Here is an 18,921-nt window from a genome sequence, read left to right as displayed (position 1 = left end):
TCGTATGTATGATGCACAACGTTAATGATGTTATTTTAGGTCATGAAGAGCTTTCACTGTGGTTTCTGTGCGATTGTTGAAGAATTTTGATGCGATGGTTGGTGCTTTGTAGCTCAAAGTCTGGATCAATCCACTGAGCTGTTAAGCTTAACGTGATCTTTATATATCACACGATCGGATCGGCTACATTTAGGAAATATCGGCCGATCGCTGATAGCATATTTTGATTAAAAATCGGCCGATACCGATTCATAGCCGATCGATCGTTCCATCTCTACCACATTTATATATTAAAAATTAACCCTATATTGGTGGTGTACCATACGGTGGATTGTAGTTTATATATTTTGTTTATGCATTTTCTCCCTTTATCTTTCGACATTTAGCGCGTCCAATTGCCCGATTGCGTCATGCTTCCTCTCCACCAATACCGACCCCGGTTCTGATTGAGGAGATAGAAGCTAACCCACGCCCCCTCCGACACGTGGGCAGCAGCCGTATGCATTCCGTCACCTACACTTTTGACGAGTACAATGCGGATCAGCACTGTGTACGGAGAGACACACCCTGACTCTTTCCCCGTCTCTGTGCAGGCGCCATCAATCAGCCAGCAGATGTCATAGTTGCATCAGTTATGAGTAATGAGTCCCTATCCGGCATAATATTCCACCCGTATATGAACAACATGCCGATCGTTGTTCATGTGGCCGCCCAGCCGGCAGGCCGAGCTGAGACTCGATACGATGTATACGAGGTCCCAGCTCTTCTGTTCAAGTGTGTGTTTTACCGCTGCGCCACTTGAGCGGCAACACCCTTAACAACCTTAATGCTGGGAGGAGATCAGTGCGCCATCAAAAATATAAAGACATCAGGGTCAGGTTCTGTGATCAGAAAGTATTCATAATAAAAGACTAAATGAAGTTTAATGTATTTCTAATAAAGAAGTAAATAAATGTAAACAGTATAAAAAAAATCCTAACAACACTGCTGCACCTGAAACACTCAATCAAAACAACAAAGTACCAAATTTTTTCTGTTTTAGTGTTTTGCAGTGCTGAGAGTGGTCCATCACCCAAGCATCATCTGGTCAGTAGGGGCACTATGTCGACCTCTGCTGAATTTTAAATAGGGTATATGATAGCTAGTGATAGCTCAGTGGTTAAGGTACTGGACTAGTAAACAGAAGGTTGCCGGTTCAAGCCCCGCCACCACCAAGTTGCCACTGTTGGGTCCCTGAGCAAGGCCCTTAACCCTCAATTGCTCATTGTGTAAGTCGCTTTGGATAAAAGCGTCTGCTAAATGCTGTAAATGTATATGGATATGGCAAAGCATACAGTGCAGCAGTTCTACAGTCAGTAATTGTATATCCAGTAGGTTTATCCATATGGTAGGTTTGGCTTATAAAATAATCATTAAATGTATGTAGCAGATAGGTCTACCTATGTAATAAAGTGCTTGGTGAGTGTATTATGGATGTACGCATGTCTTCATGCCCACTGGATTTAGTCCTGCTCAATACCAGGACTGAGATCTCCCGTTTTATTCTTTCATTTCTGTCTCAGCAGCAGCTGCTCCTGGTCCGACGTACTTTCCCAGCCAGGCCGTGTTTCCCTCCTCCACCCCCTTTATAGTGCCTACAGTGCCGCAGCAGCCTCCACCGGTCAAACGTGAGAAGAAGCCGGTGAGTGTCGCACGTGCTTATGCATCACCCATGAGTTTATCTGCTTTCCACCTCCACACACACCACCGTTTACAAGACTCCAAGCTTTTTAATTTATATACCACTAAGTTAAATGTGGTATATAAAAGGTCACTGGTTCAACCTCCACCACTGCCAAGTGGCTGCTGTTGGTCCCTTAAGCAAGGCCCTTAACCCTCAATCGCTCAGACTGTATGCTGTCACACTACTGTACGTCGCTTTGGATAAAGGCGTCTGCTAAATGCCAATGTAAATGTATATGTGCATTTGTTTATATCTTCTTTCAACCTGTCATCCCATCCCATGGTTATTCATCTACATGCTTCACTCAGTTCCCCCTGTGCTTCTCGTCTATCCCATCAGATCCGAATCCGAGACCCCAACCAAGGTGGAAGGGACATAACAGAGGAGATCATGGCTGGTAGCGGGAATACCACGCCCCCTGTGGGACGTCCTCTCTCCACCCCCACCCCTCCTCAGGTAAGAACGTTTGTGATTGCATTTTTTTGTGTTATAGACCTGCAGCACCTGGCCAGTTTTTATTCACTATATACTGGCAGTGTGCATTTGCCCTTATATATAGTAGCAGCCAAAAGAGAGAAAAGCAACAACCTGTTGTGTCTTTTGCAGAGTGCCAAGTCATAGCAACGAACATAATTGTCTTAATCTTAGTGTAAACACACACAATTTTACAGCGTATAGAAAGTATAACTGGCCGTATATCAAATCTCATTTCATTTAAAATGAAGTGCACAAGAACATTATTTAAACCTTTTTTCAAGCCAACCACATTTTGTCCATTCTAACGTTTCCTTTTGTGTTACGGTAACAGCGAAGTGCCAGTCAGACTCCAGAGATGTACTACAGCATGGACCCTCCTTACAGGCTCAGCCCCGCGCCGTCAGACAGTAAACCCATATCAGGTACACTCTACTGTTGTTATCTCTCCCACTGTTTATCTTCTATGCCAGTGTAACAGAGAAATGTAATGATTTGTCAGGGGTTTGAGCTACAGTGTATCACAAAAGTGAGTACACCCCTCACATTTCTGCAAATATTTTATTATATCTTTTCATGGGACAACACTATAGAAATAAAACTTGGATATAACTTAAGAGTAGTCAGTGTACAGCTTGTATAGCAGTGTAGATTTACTGTCTTCTGAAAATAACTCAACACACAGCCATTAATGTCTAAATGGCTGGCAACATAAGTGAGTACACCCCACAGTGAACATGTCCAAATTGTGCCCAAAGTGTCAATATTTTGTGTGACCACCATTATTATCCAGCACTGCCTTAACCCTCCTGGGCATGGAATTCACCAGAGCTGCACAGGTTGCTACTGGAATCCTCTTCCACTCCTCCATGATGACATCACGGAGCTGGTGGATGTTAGACACCTTGAACTCCTCCACCTTCCACTTGAGGATGCGCCACAGGTGCTCAATTGGGTTTAGTCCATCACCTTTACCTTCAGCTTCCTCAGCAAGGCAGTTGTCATCTTGGAGGTTGTGTTTGGGGTCGTTATCCTGTTGGAAAACTGCCATGAGGCCCAGTTTTCGAAGGGAGGGGATCATGCTCTGTTTCAGAATGTCACAGTACATGTTGGAATTCATGTTTCCCTCAATGAACTGCAGCTCCCCAGTGCCAGCAACACTCATGCAGCCCAAGACCATGATGCTACCACCACCATGCTTGACTGTAGGCAAGATACAGTTGTCTTGGTACTTCTCACCAGGGCGCCGCCACACATGCTGGACACCATCTGAGCCAAACAAGTTTATCTTGGTCTCGTCAGACCACAGGGCATTCCAGTAATCCATGTTCTTGGACTGCTTGTCTTCAGCAAACTGTTTGCGGGCTTTCTTGTGCGTCAGCTTCCTTCTGGGATGACGACCATGCAGACCGAGTTGATGCAGTGTGCGGCGTATGGTCTGAGCACTGACAGGCTGACCTCCCACGTCTTCAACCTCTGCAGCAATGCTGGCAGCACTCATGTGTCTATTTTTTAAAGCCAACTTCTGGATATGACGCCGAACACGTGGACTCAACTTCTTTGGTCGACCCTGGCGAAGCCTGTTCCGAGTGGAACCTGTCCTGGAAAACCGCTGTATGACCTTGGCCACCATGCTGTAGCTCAGTTTCAGGGTGTTAGCAATCTTCTTATAGCCCAGGCCATCTTTGTGGAGAGCAACAATTCTATTTCTCACATCCTCAGAGAGTTCTTTGCCATGAGGTGCCATGTTGAATATCCAGTGGCCAGTATGAGAGAATTGTACCCAAAACACCAAATTTAACAGCCCTGCTCCCCATTTACACCTGGGACCTTGACACATGACACCAGGGAGGGACAACGACACATTTGGGCACAATTTGGACATGTTCACTGTGGGGTGTACTCACTTATGTTGCCAGCTATTTAGACATTAATGGCTGTGTGTTGAGTTATTTTCAGAAGACAGTAAATCTACACTGCTATACAAGCTGTACACTGACTACTCTAAGTTATATCCAAGTTTCATGTCTATAGTGTTTTCCCATGAAAAGATATAATGAAATATTTGCAGAAATGTGAGGGGTGTACTCACTTTTGTGATACACTGTAAATACCTGCCCGCTAGGTACAACTAGGCACTGATCGCTAACCTTACTTTATTTAAATACCTAAAACTATGAGAAAAATCTTTAATCAAGCCAAAATGAACACAGTCCTCAAGTTCTTAAAAAACAATTATATTGCTTATGTACATTTTTATTTATATTGTTTATAATCTATACTATTGCTAGACTCGTTCATATTTATATCTGATATTATCTAATATTTTATTACCTATATCCCATATCATTTTATGTCTATATACTTCTAAATGTGTATATCTTGTTCATAAGAATATATACACTACTGCTGCTATTAGATCTGTCTATCTTTCTGTCTGTCTGTCCTATCTATATGTCTGTCTGTCTGTTGGTCTGCTTTTCTGTCTATCTGTCTGTCTGTTTGTCTGTCTATACCTGTCGGTCTGCCTTTCTATCAATCTATCTACCTATCAATCTGTCTATCTATTTATGTCTATCTGAACGTCGGTCTATTTGTCTACCTGTTTATCTGTCTGTTTATCTGTCTGTCTGTCTATCTGTCTGCATGTACACATACATAATACCTATTACTGCCATTAAATGACGCCAATGTGTTAAACATGGCGTTAAAACTTAAATAAATAAATAAAATCTGTCTGCATGTTTATCCATCCATCTATCCATCCATCTATCTATCTATCTATCTATCTATCTATCTATCTATCTATCTATCTATCTATCTACCTGTCTGTCTATTTGCCTCTGTCTGTCTGTCTGTCTATCTATCTATCTATCTATCTATCTATCTATCTATCTATCTATCTATCTATCTATCTATCTATCTGAGTCAGTCAGTCTGTCTGTCTGTCTATCTATCTATCTGAACACTATGGTCCATTATTTATTGAAAGAATTTAGCACATTTTGGTTGTTTTGTATCAGCAGTTAACTGGCCAGTTAGTAATGTAAAAATAGCTATATTGATTACACAGTTCATTTGAATCATGGCATGTTTAATGAGTCTATAACCCGCCTCAATTGTACCCTCTTTTTGTAACAGAAGACAAGCCTAGAGCCGAACTCACTTCCCATAAATCCTCATCTCCTGGAACTTCAGAGTGCTTCTTAGAAAAAAGAAAAACTCCAAATCTTCCATTATCAGACTCCTCATCTCTAACAAACTCTGAAGCCCCGCCTAGTTTCTCTCTTTCTCTCGGCACCTGCAAGCCTACAACTTCAGGAGAACCAGAAGAACCTTCTAAGATCTCCACTGTCCGAGCTCCATCTCCAGCTCCCGTCGGGAGAGAATCTTTCCCAGAGACGTCTCCCAGTCGCTTAGACTCGCCCTCTTTACCAGTAAAAGCAGTCAACGGTCTAGCCGAGTCCCCCGTACCTTCCCCAATCTGTGAGCAAGCCATCCAGGCACAAGAAGCGCCCTCGGCTTCTGTGCCCAGCCCTCACTCCTCATCGCCGACTTCATCGTTCAGAGAAGATCAAAAAGAAATACCAGTTTGTAAAGAGATCCAGGCTGAGGTTCCTGTCCCTGTTTCCAAGAAGCCAGTCACTCGGTCCACCTCACTACCCCTTAACTCCAGGTCTCCTGTAGCACCACCGCCTGGCCTGTCTATATTAGTTCAGCCTCCGAGCAATGACATACACGATCTGAGTACGACCCCCGGCACTAATGATGTGCACCTGAGAGATGAGACGACGGCACAGGATTCTGACGGCAGTCTGAATAATTCCAGGAAGGTCACTCCAACAGGTACAAAGCTCCTTCTGTTTTAGGGGGCACTATTACCCCTAAATTTGTCCAACAGAGATGTGATCATGATTATGTATTCTTTTATTCCTTTTTTTTGTTAGAACAAGCTGCTTCTGATGCTCCAAATGGCTTTAAAAGACCAACCGAAGACTGTGAGACCATAGAGCTTCTGCACAAAATGAAAGAGGTGAGAATCCTTATAGTTTATGGTAAGGTACTAATTTAGAGGGCTGCGATCATGAGCAGACAGGTCCATATTAGTGACCAATGTGCTATCAGTTAAAGCTGAACAAAGCTACTGCATGTCGCTAATACTTTACAGTGGTACCTTGTAACTCGACGAGCCAAACGCGAAATTTTTTTTAAAAGTTGACGCCCTTTGTCGAAAAATTTGTACCCTTAAACTCGACATGTGTGCCACTGCCTCTTTGCTCAGAATGCGAATCAAAGTGCGAATATGAGACGAATATACATTTGTGTAGAATAACCGTCAAATTCGCTCTAAAAGCTCCACATGTATCTACAGTATGTTTAGCTGGGTTTACCTCCTGTTTCACTTTTAAACTTGTGTTATAGCTCGCAGTGTTGCATTTCCCCCACATCGTAGCACCAGCATGTGCTGTTACTAATAACTGTTCTTTGATTATCCAGGAGGAGCCCAAAACCGACGAATCTACTAAAGATGAAGTCTCTCAACCAGCCTCAGAAGCTATAAACGGCTTATCTGCTCCAGCTTATGTTCCAGAGGAGAACGGAGAGTTAGAATCTGAACCTCTGAATAATGGAGACAGTCCAGAGTTGGAAGCAGACAGCGTGGACAGCACTCTGGAGGAGAGCAATGGCTCTACAGAGCCACCAGTAGCCATGCAGGAGGGTAAGGACCTACCTCACTGGTTCATCTGGTTAATTCTTGATCTTTGTTTCCTGTAATTTATATTGTAGTATTAGGGGCAGCGGTAGCTCAGCGGTTAAGGTACAGGACTAGTAATCAGAAGGTTGATGGGCCCCTGAGCAAGGCTGTAGGATTGGTGTTTTCACACTTGTTATATAGACAGTTTCACCCATGTTTAAGCCAGATCTAATTCAAAGCAGACCTGTTTTGGTGGTAGGTCCTGGACTATATTTTACCATCTAGACCTGTTTGCTCTCTAGTTTTCTGGAACTCTACGCACTTCTTAACAGATGCCATCAAACTGGCCCTATTTATATGGACACAAAAAGATCACCAGCTGTAGTTGATTAAAATTCCAAATAAGGAATTAGGAAGCCATGTGATAAAGGTATAAGTTTACATGCACTTAGACTATTTTGATAGAACATTTTACTTATAATCCGGAGGGTTAGAAGTTTACATACACCTAAATGGAATAATAAACTATTATTAAACATTATCTAAATGTACAGACCAAGTTATATATACGTTAGATATAGAATAGGCCATTCCAGATTGACACATCAACACTTAATACTAGGAGAAGACCCCAGACGTTGCAAAGAATGTCAGACACCAATCACCATGAACTATATCCTGAACAAATGCCCAACAGTAAAAGAACAACAGTAAAAGACAAAGACTACATATGCCCAATACAATACAATAAAAGAAACCCTCACCCAAAATAATACAGAAATAATCCTTAAAGTCCTTAATAATATAAGACTGAAAACATACACTGTCAAGTCACATTATTATGACCACCAGAGGAACCGCCGTGCGCAGAACGGACAGCAGCTTAGACGGGCTGGGAGTGACTCAATAAGGTCCTGGTAGGTTGTCACAGGGATCTGGAGTCATGCTGACTGCAGTGCATCCCACAGCTGCTAGAGGGTGCCTGGGGGAGGATCCATAGAGCGAACACGACAATCAAGGTGGTCCCACAGATGCTCGATTGGGTTCAAGTCTGGGGAATTAGGGGGCCAGCCCAGGGTAGTACTTGAAAACCTTGGTCACGCTCTTCCAACCAATGTCGGACTTTTTTAGTCACGTGACACGTCACATTGTCGTGCTGGAAGATCCCATCCACTCCAGGGAAGGCAATCTGCATGTATGGGTGTACATAGTCTGAAAGGATGGATTCGTACTCAAATCCATGGATGCATGGACCCGGAGAATGCCACGAAAACATTCCCCAGACCATAGCGCTGCCACAGTCGTCGAAAGTAGGAAGTGGTCATAATAATGTGTCATATATAATGTGATATATAATACAAGACAGATTTCTGTTGTGAATATCATACATGTGACAACATGGCATTATAAAAACAAACGAACAAACATACACATGTTGACTGTCTTTAAATAGCTTGGAAAATATGATCCCAGCGTTTGATGCTTCTGATAGGCTAATTGACATCATATGAGTAAATTGGAGGTGTACTTGTGGCGCTACCTTCAAGGCCTACTTGGAAAAATGACTGGTACATCATTGGCAGCAATTTCCCCATGCCTAAGTGTGTCCTGTTCATTTGTTCACATGATAATATGTACATATAACACCATGGGACCATGTAGCCATCATACGGCTCAGGGAAATGTATGGCTTCAACTGTCAATCTAACTTTATTAAGTTAATGGAGAATAGTTCAGTCACAGAAAGAGAAACAGTTGCAGGAATCGCATGACATACATGTGCCCTACGAGTGTATGTAAACTTTTGACTTGACTGTAAATTGATGGATTAATTATATTAACGTTAATTGAGCCAACTCTTTGCTCACAGTGTCTATTAAAAATGCACAATCCTTTTATTTGAGTTGCATAAAGTTGCATAATATGATGTTAAGTGCAAAGTTCATTTCTCTTTCTTCCTCATACAGTTCTCGAGCAGCCCAGTGGGAAAATCCAGTATGACCGAGACTTCCTGCTCGGCTTCCAGTTCATGCACGCTTGTGTGCAGAAACCAGAGGGCTTACCTCCAATCACAGATGTAGTTCTAGATAAGGTGGGTCTGTCTGTTTGGAATTATTTTAAGGGGTCACAATCATTTGTCACACAAGGTCTATAAAATGGACACTAGCCTTTGGTCGAATTTTAAGATTTTTAACATTTTTACAGCACAATAGTAGATATCGTTAATATGTGTTGCTGCACAGGTCTGAGTTTTGCATGTTTTCCCCGTGTCCAAGTCAGGTAATTTGCTTTTCTAAAGAAAGAGGGTGCTAGAGTGGTGCAGTGGTAAAACCCTCCAGCCCACCACTGGATCTACTAGATCTTGAGCTCTCTAGTTCGAATCGTAGCTCTGCTTTCGGTCGGCCGGGCACCTACACAGACATGATTGGCTACATCTGAGGGAGGGCAGGTTGAAAGGATTCCTCATTGCTGCTGCAATAAAGATCTCTGCTGGCTGGGCGATGACGCCCGCACAGAGACGGGGAATAACGGGGATCTGTGTGCGACTCTTCATAAACGATACTGATTCCTAAACTGAGGTATATTTACCTCATGCAGGTGACAAAGGTGGTTGGGTACTGCACATGTGTCAGAGGCGACGTGTGTTAGTCACCTTTTCGGTCAAACAGAGCAGGGGTCTGCAGCAGTAGAGGAGATACAGTTAGGTACAGTAGACCCTTGAGTTACGAACGGTTTACCATACGAACATTTTGGGTTACGAACGATCTTTTAACGCAAATTCTATTTGGCCGTGCGAGTCATCCGTAGTTCATGTTGAGACTTGACCGTGCACGGCATCTGTCATTAAGACAGCGTTTCTCGAAGTGTGGGGCGCAGAGGCATGACTGGGGGGGGGGGGGGGGGTATAACCAATGTTTTAACGTCGGACTTGCCACCGTTTGTTTCATTTTGCGGTTTGTTAACATAATGTAACCGAGCATCGTAGTGATGCACTCGCTTAATAAAGAAATAAATACACGGTATATTCACAAATTGTCGGAAGCAGAACACTTTTATTAGCTTCTTCTGTTACGGTACCGAGAGTCATCGCGTTAGCCAAGCATGCTATTCCATGAACTATGGAAGCCCCAAAGGGTCAAAACACACTCACTTCGTGTAGAGACATCCATCAAACCATTGTCACGATACAACCACAGAAAAGTCTGTTACAATAACTACGCCTTATCCCACCTAAAGCACCGCTGATCTACAATGTTTTCTGATGGAGAAATTTTTAACCTACAATCTGACATTTATACGAAGTCAGGGGTCTCTGCTGGATAGTATTACTGCCTAGTATGTGAGTGAATAAAACTCCCTTACAGTTTTCTCTTGTCCCAGCAGTTTTTAACATAAGTACATTTAGCATAAAATGTGTTCACCATTTTAATTGTAACATTTCACTTAAAAATCCTTGTTTTCTATAACATTTACACAGATTTTTAAAAAATGCGATTAATCGCGATTAACTATAAAAAAATTCTGAGATTAATCGTGATTAAAAAAATGTAATCGTTTGACAGCCCTTATATATATACACAGTGAGCGAAAATTTGGACAGCGGATGGTGTTTTTCCGGTGTTTTCTTTATATTTTGTAAAATTCTATATTAAAATGTCCCAAAAGAAGGTGCAGAGAAAGCACATTTTTTTGTTGTGTTGTATAATTACTTCTGCCAGTAGGTGTCACTGTGTATCAGACAGAGGGGACAGTGAGTGAGAGAAGAAGGAAGTTATTATTTCGTGAAATTACACCTACAAAATACAACGCTATTGAAATAAAGAAGAAAATAATAGAGAAATATGAGAGTTATTTTTATTGTTGTTTCTGGTAGATGCAATGTATTATGGTGTATGGTACAGCACACGTACTGCACTGAAATGTGATGTGTGTTGTTTTATGTACAGTACAGTACTACTGTGTATTGTTGTTAATTATTGTTTATTACAGGAATGTCTATTCTATAATTTAAGATTTAAGGTAAAATATACTTGTATTTATAACAAAAAAGACCATTTAAGACATTAGAAAGGTTAGGTAAGGGGGGGTTTGGGAGGTCTGGCACGGATTAATTCTGTTTACATTATTTCTTATGGGAAAAATAGGTTTAACTAACGAACATTTTGACCCCATTTTGAGCCCCTCGGGACCAATTAAATTCGTAAGTCAAGGGTCGACTGTAATTGGATATGACTAGATTGGGACAGGGGGTTTGGGGTTAAAATAAGAAAATGCTGTGAAGCGATAAGCAAAATTGGAAAAACAGGATGAATGTTTTATGTTTTCATGTTGTGTAACGGAAAACATCTAGTGCAAGTACTGCATGTTCTGCATGTATAAAAAACACATCAGTAATCAATACGTATTTCGCTTGCAAATATAGGGAACGTTTCCTGTCACTGCTGAACAAAAGTGGTAAAGTGAGCCCGCACCGAATGATCCGCCCTTCACGTTCGGCTCGGCTTGGCGCACTCCGTTCGGAGCCCTCGGACATCCTGTTTCCATTAAAATTGCATAAGGGTTACATCACGCTTGGCCCGCAACGTTAACTTAAGTGAAACGGAGAGGAGAAAATAAACACCCCACCGAGTCCTGATGTATGATTTCACCTCACACACTAGCACACTCTTTGATCTCGTCCTAACTAGTCTAGTCTTATTTTCAGATTTTACTCTCTTGTTCTCCGATTTCAGTTTCGACTTGAGCTGAGAGTTTGGATGTAACTTTGCATTTGTGGCGGATCCATCTGGTTCTGCCCGCTCCGTTTGCGTCATTCAGATGATGAATGGGGGCGAAATTTGTTAATCGTGGTGTCGAGAGAAAACCACTCGAAGCACTCGAAGCAGGTTGTTGTTTTAGGGTACTTTGAACTCTCACAGCTGTGCTGGTGGAGATTTCACTTTCATGTTGATGTATGATCATGGCTTTGGCTTGTGTGATAACGGCTAAGGTTAGGATCATGGTCGGATTGCTGTGCTTAGCTCGGTGAAAAGTGCCAGGCTGTGTATAATGCATAGGAATCTACGGGTGGGTGGAATCGTTCCAAATATCTATAGCAGCTGCCCCCAACTTTTTTGCACCACGGACAGTTTCTTATAAGATATAATTTCACAGAACAGCAAAGGCGGGAGGATTTAAAATAAAATTATACAATAAGCATATAATTAAACACAAAGTGCATAACAATACTACGCAACAATGATGAAAAATCAGTGTGAACCCTGAGCTTTTTTCTGCTGCAATGAGACACTCCCACCTAGGGGTGATAAGAGACAATAGCACCCGAAGTGTGTTCCTTATGTTTTGTCTGAAAATTCCGCTTCACAAATATAGGATGATGTAAATGGAAGCAGTGTTTTAGCGATCTCATTCACTCACTCACTCATTTTCTTAACCGCTTATCCAATTATAGGGTCGCGGGAGGTGTCCCAGCTTTTCAATGGGCGCAAGGCACACGGTAACACCATGGACGGGGCACCAGTCCATCACAGGGCAGACACACACACACACACACACACACCCATTCACCTATAGGGCAATTCAGTGTCTCTAATTAACCTGACTGCATGTTTTTGGACTGTGGGAGGATATCTGAGCTTCCCGAGGAAACCCACGCGGACACGGGGAGAACATGCAAACTCTGAACAGAAAGGACCCGGACCGCCCGGCCTGGGGATCGAACCCAGGACCTTCTTGCTGTGATGCGACAGTGCTACACACCAAGCCGTCTTGCCGCCCGTTTTAGCGATCTCTAATTAGTTATTCTCTCTGTGGGACCCGGTAATAAATGACCCCACAGACCAGTGGTTGGGGAATACTGATCTATAGTATCAATACCAGCATTGGCATTAGAATCTGATTCATACTAACGTGATGGGATCTATACTTTAATTTCAGTTTCTCTACGCTACATTTAGTACGTTTCTCCCATTTCTTCAGAAAATAGAAACCATGTCTGTACAAACGCCGCTTATTTTATTGTTTCTGAACAAAAACATCAGGTTTTCGTAGCTGCTGGTTTTTGTGCCCCCTGCAGGATAAGCTCCCCTAATACAACGTCTTGTTTTCAGATCAACCAAACGAAGGTACCGCTGAGGGCAGTGGACTCGCGGGCGCTCTCCCGAGGGCCCGACTTCACCCCGGCGTTTGCTGACTTTGGCAGGCAGTTACTAGGAGGACGGGGAGCAGCAGTGAGTGATGAGAACACACACATGCAGTCCACATTTGCGAATTATTATGTTTGCCTAAATTAAACCCACACCGCTCGCTTTTGCTAGCTCATCAACATGGTTCCCCGGCGACCTCTGCCCCGCAAGGTCATCATGAACATTTCAGTGAATGACGAGGTGCAGCTGAAGAAGGCTGAGAATGCCTGGAAGCCTGTCATGAAAAGAGATTCACTGGTGGAAGACAATGAAGCGCAGAAAACACAGGTAAACACGTGATGGAAAACACTCGCCACCTACTGGAACAATAACCAACCATCACTATTTATTTCTTTATACATTTTTATATAAATGTTTCTTCATAAGATTTTAAAATGTGTCTGTGGGAATTTGTGCCCATTTAGTAAAAAAAAAAAAGAAAGCATTTGTAAGACAACATTTACATTTTCGGCATTTAGCAGGTGCTTTTATGCTTTGGCTCTTACTTGAACCAGCGAGCCTTGGATTACTAGTTCAGTACCTTAACCACTAGGCTACAACTGCCCCCAGTTCATCCCAGAGCTGTTCACTGAGCTTAAAATCCCCAAACTCATCAAACTAACACAGTCATGTTGGAACAGAAAAGTGTCTTTCCCAAATTGTTGTCACAATAAAGCATCCAGTTTTCTATACCGGTTAGCAATGGCTAACCTTCCGCTGCTGGGGACCTCTATCGCGTCTGAGGAGGGTATGATTAACCTGACACACTCTCCCTCCGACACGTGTGCAGTCCACCGAGCCCTTCCTAATCGCCCACATGTTAATTTGATGAGGCCAGTCTTGCGCAGGGAGAGGCACTCGCTGATCTCCACGTTTCTCCGCTTCTGTACAGGCGCCTAACCAGGATCCTTACACGGCATCGAAGACCCCACCGTCTTTTTAGTCCGGTTTTTCCCACCCATCAGACTGGTGGCCAATTTTGTCTAGTACAGGCAGTGCCAGCTGTGCCTGCTAGGGGGCACCCCACGTTGGTGTGCTGCACCACCTGGGCGCCCCACTGTGAATGAGTTTTTAGGTAACGGGTACTGGCTGCTTACTAAAATAAAAAAATTCAAAGTTCATGTTGGTGGTCCTTTGTGCGCTACACAAAGTGTCTCAAAGTTTCTTTAAATAAGGTTAAAATAGTAAACGGTGTTGTGTGGTTTCGTCTGGTCATTACTGTTGTTTCGTCTTTCGTCTAGTCATTAGAGTTGTTTCGTGTTACGTCTAGTCATTACTGTTGTTTTGTCTAGTTATTAGTGTTGTTTATTCATTACTGTTGTTTTGTGTTTCGTCTAGTCATTAGTTTTGTTTCGTCTAGTCATTAGTTTTGTTTCGTCTAGTCATTAGTGTTGTTGTTTTGTCTATTCATTACTGTTTCGTGTTTTGTCTAGTCATTAATGTTGTTTCGTGTTACGTCTAGTCATTACTGTTGTTTTGTCTAGTCATTAGTGTTGTTGTTTTGTCTATTCATTACTGTTGTTTCGTCTTTCGTCTAGTCATTAGTTTTGTTTCGTCTAGTCATTAGTTTTGTTTCGTCTAGTCATTAGTGTTGTTGTTTCGTCTAGTCATTAGTGTTGTTGTTTTGTCTAGTCATTAGTGTTGTTGTTTTGTCTAGTCATTAGTGTTGTTTTGTCTATTCATTACTGTTTCGTGTTACGTCTAGTCATTACTGTTGTTTTGTCTAGTTATTAGTGTTGTTTTGTGTTTCGTCTAGTCATTAGTTTTGTTTCGTCTAGTCATTAGTGTTGTTGTTTCGTCTAGTCATTAGTGTTGTTGTTTTGTCTAGTCATTAGTGTTGTTGTTTTGTCTAGTCATTAGTGTTGTTTTGTCTATTCATTACTGTTTCGTGTTTTGTCTAGTCATTAGTGTTGTTTCGTCTAGTCAGTGTTGTTTTTTCTATTCATTACTGTTGTTTCGTGTTTCGTCTAGTCATTACTGTTGTTTTGTCCAGTCATTAGTGTTGTTTTGTCTATTCATTACTGTTGTTTCGTGTTTTGTCTAGTCATTACTGTTGTTTTGTCTATTCATTACTGTTGTTTCGTGTTTCGTCTAGTCATTAGTGTTGTTTCGTCTAGTCATTAGTGTTGTTTTTTCTATTCATTACTGTTGTTTCGTGTTTCGTCTAGTCATTACTGTTGTTTTGTCCAGTCATTAGTGTTGTTTTGTCTATTCATTACTGTTGTTTCGTCTTTTGTCTATTCATTACTGTTGTTTCGTGTTTCGTCTAGTCATTACTGTTGTTTTGTCCAGTCATTAGTGTTGTTTTGTCTATTCATTACTGTTGTTTCTTGTTTCGTCTAGTCATTACAGTTGTTTTATCTAGTCATTACTGTTGTTTTGTCTAGTCATTAGTGTTGTTTTGTCTATTCATTACTGTTGTTTCGTGTTTCGTCTAATCATTAGTGTTGTTTCGTCTAGTCATTAGTGTTGTTTTGTGTTTCGTCTAGTCATTAGTGTTGTTTCATCTAGTCATTACTGTTGTTTCGTCTAGTCATTAGTGTTGTTTTGTCTATTCATTACTGTTGTTTCGTGTTTTGTCTAGTCATTACTGTTGTTTTGTCTATTCATTACTGTTGTTTCGTGTTTCGTCTAGTCATTAGTGTTGTCTTGTCTATTCATTACTGTTGTTTCGTGTTTCGTCTAGTCATTAGTGTTGTTTCATCTAGTCATTAGTGTTGTTTTGTCTAGTCATTAGTGTTGTTTTGTCTAGTCATTAGTGTTGTTTCGTCTAGTCATTAGTGTTGTTTCGTCTAGTCATTAGTGTTGTTTTGTCTTCATTACTGTTGTTTCGTGTTTCGTCTAGTCATTGCTGTTGTTTCGTCTAGTCATTAGTGGTGTTTCGTCTAGTCATTGCTGTTGTTTCGTCTAGTCATTAGTGTTGTTTCGTCTAGTCATTAGTGTTGTTTCGTCTTCATTACTGTTGTTTCGTGTTTATTCTAGTCATTACTGTTGTTTCGTCTAGTCATTAGTGTTGTTTTGTCTAGTCATTAGTGTTGGTTCATCTAGTCATTAGTGTTGTTTCGTCTAGTCATTAGTGTTGTTTCGTCTAGTCATTAGTGTTGGTTCATCTAGTCATTAGTGTTGTTTCGTCTAGTCATTAGTGTTGTTTCGTCTAGTCATTAGTGTTGTTTCGTCTAGTCATTAGTGTTGTTTTGTCTTCATTACTGTTGTTTCGTGTTTCGTCTAGTCATTACTGTTGTTTCGTCTAGTCATTAGTGTTGGTTCATCTAGTCATTAGTGTTGTTTCGTCTAGTCATTAGTGTTGTTTCGTCTAGTCATTACTGTTGTTTCGTCTTGTCATTACTGTTGTTTTGTCTAGTTATTAGTGTTGTTTCATCTAGTCATTAGTGTTGTTTCGTCTAGTCATTACTGTTGTTTTGTCTAGTCATTAGTGTTGTTTTGTCTAGTCATTAGTGTTGTTTTCTGTTTCTCTTTGTAACATGGCTTTGAGTATTTAAATAGTGCTACTTGAATAAAATTGTATAATAATTTTTTTTATTACAAAAGCCACTTCAAAGGTAGAAGCATGTTTGTTTAGTCTACAACAGATGCTCTTGTTTTCCCTGTAAATGTTTGTTCCAGCCTTTGATGTTTTTCTTGGCTTTGTTTCAGGAGCTTTTCCGGAAGGTTCGGAGCATCCTGAATAAACTGACCCCTCAGATGTTCTCGCAGCTGATAAAGCAGGTGACGGACCTCCTCATCAACACAGAAGAGAGACTCAAAGGAGTCATCGACCTGGTGTTCGAGAAGGCCATCGACGAGCCGAGCTTTTCTGTAGCCTACGCCAACATGTGCCACTGCTTGGCGACGGTATGCTTTTCATTTTAGATAGAGATCATGTATGACTTATTTACCTCAGAAAAAATTCTTACCTGTATTTTATGTCCCGGCAGCTGAAGGTGCCCATGGCAGACAAACCCGGCACTACGGTAAACTTCAGGAAGCTGCTGCTAAACCGCTGTCAGAAGGAATTCGAGAGAGACAAAATGGACGATGCTGTGTTTGAGAGGAAGCAGAAAGAGCTTGACTCTGCAACCTCAGTAGGCATCTAAAATTAACAATATTTACATTTGCCACCTTACCTTAATGCAAAGCTGGAATGTAGCTTGGTCTGAATTTTAAATACACTACGTATATTGCCAAAAGTATTCGCTCGTCTGCCTTCACACGCATATGAACCTGAGTGACTCCCATTCTTAATCCATAGTGTTTAAGATGATGTCGGCCCACCCTTTGCAGCTATAACAGCTTCAACTCTTCTGGGATTCAGGGAAGGCTTTCCACATGGTTTGGGAGTGTGTTTATTGGAATTTTTGACCATTCTTCCAGAAGTGCATTTGTGAGGTCAGACACTGATGTTGGACGAGAAGGCCTGGCTCACAGTCTCCGCTCTAATTCATCCCAAAGGTGTTCTATCTATCGGGTTGAGGTCAGGACTCTGCAGGCCAGTCAAGTTCTTCCACACCAAACTGGCTCATCCATCCACGTCTTTATGGACTTCGCTTTGTGCACTGGTGCGCAGTCATGTTGGAACAGGAAGGGACCTTAGTTCCTTTAAATGGAACTAAGGGGTCGAGCCCAACTCCTAAAAAACAACCCCACACCATAATCCCCCCTCCACCAAACTTTACACTTGGCACAATGCAGTCAGACAAGTACCGTTCTCCTGGCAACCACCAAACCCAGACTCGTCCATCGGATCGCCAGACGGAGAAGCGTTATTCGTCACTTCAGAGAACACGTCCTCACTGCTCTAGAGTCCAGTGGCGGCGTGCTTTACACCACTGCATCCGACGCTTTGCATTACACTTGGATGCAGCTGCTCGGCCATGGAAACCCATTCCATGAAGCTCTCTACACACTGTTCTTGAGCTAATCTGAAGGCCACATGAAGTTTGGAGCTCTGTAGCGATTGACTCTGCAGAAAGTTGGCGACCTCTGCGCACTATGCACCTCAGCATCCTCTGACCCCGCTCTGTCTATTTATGTGGCCTACCACTTCGTGGCTGAGTTGCTGTCGTTCCCAATCGCTTCCACTTTGTTATAATAGCACTGACAGGTGACTGTGGAATATTTAGTAGCGAGGAAATTTCACGACTGGACTTGTTGCACAGGTGGCATCCTATCACGGTACCACACTGGAATTCACTGAGCTCCTAAGAGCGACCCGTTCTTTCACTAATGTTTGTAGAAGCAGTCTGCACGCCTAGGTGCTTGGTTTTATACACCCGTGGCCATGGAAGTGATCGGAACACCTGAATTCAATTATTTGGATGGGTGAGTGAATACTTTGGGCAATATAGTGTATCTCAAGTTCTTCACTGTTTGCCTCCCTTCTTTCTGGAACGTTCCTCGTCATCCCTTGCCTTATATTTCTGTCACCTTTAATCCCCCAGTCCAGCGAGAAAGAGCACCTGCAGGAGGAGCTTGAGGAGGCGAAGGACAAGGCCAGGCGCCGCTCCACCGGCAACATCAAGTTCATCGGCGAGCTCTTCAAGCTGCGCATGCTAACAGAAGCCATCATGCATGACTGTGTGGTGAAGCTGCTGAAGAACCACGATAGCGAGAGCCTCGAGTGCCTCTGCAGGCTCCTCACCACCATCGGCAAGGACCTGGACTTTGAGAAGGCCAAGGTAACCTGTCCCAGCACTAATTTACTGTGGTAGCTCAGCAGTTAAGGTACTGGACTAGTAATCAGAACGTTGCCGGTTCAAGCCCCACCATCGCCTGGCCCACCGTTACAAGACGCTTAATCCTCAGTTGCTCAAACTGTATTCGGGCATAATTGTAAGTTGCTTTGG

General features: G+C 42.3%; 1 protein-coding gene across 2 annotated transcripts in view; it reads left to right on the top strand.

Moving 5' to 3' along the window:
• The window catches only part of eif4g3a (eukaryotic translation initiation factor 4 gamma, 3a), a 77,041-nt gene that overhangs the window by 38,532 nt on the left and 19,588 nt on the right, over positions 1-18,921 (top strand). For both annotated transcript variants that reach the window (XM_062987092.1, XM_062987091.1), the window contains exons 8-19: positions 1,566-1,681; positions 2,063-2,179; positions 2,532-2,622; positions 5,339-6,043; positions 6,145-6,230; positions 6,695-6,917; positions 8,861-8,985; positions 13,004-13,123; positions 13,211-13,366; positions 16,733-16,930; positions 17,014-17,160; positions 18,517-18,753. In XM_062987092.1, the coding sequence (XP_062843162.1) occupies positions 1,566-1,681; positions 2,063-2,179; positions 2,532-2,622; positions 5,339-6,043; positions 6,145-6,230; positions 6,695-6,917; positions 8,861-8,985; positions 13,004-13,123; positions 13,211-13,366; positions 16,733-16,930; positions 17,014-17,160; positions 18,517-18,753 (2,321 nt within the window). The remainder of the gene's footprint in view (positions 1-1,565; positions 1,682-2,062; positions 2,180-2,531; positions 2,623-5,338; positions 6,044-6,144; positions 6,231-6,694; positions 6,918-8,860; positions 8,986-13,003; positions 13,124-13,210; positions 13,367-16,732; positions 16,931-17,013; positions 17,161-18,516; positions 18,754-18,921) is intronic.

This window comes from Trichomycterus rosablanca, chromosome 24 (assembly GCF_030014385.1).
Source record: "Trichomycterus rosablanca isolate fTriRos1 chromosome 24, fTriRos1.hap1, whole genome shotgun sequence".
NCBI lineage: Eukaryota > Metazoa > Chordata > Actinopteri > Siluriformes > Trichomycteridae > Trichomycterus > Trichomycterus rosablanca.
This window is presented reverse-complemented; position numbering and strand designations above follow the sequence as displayed.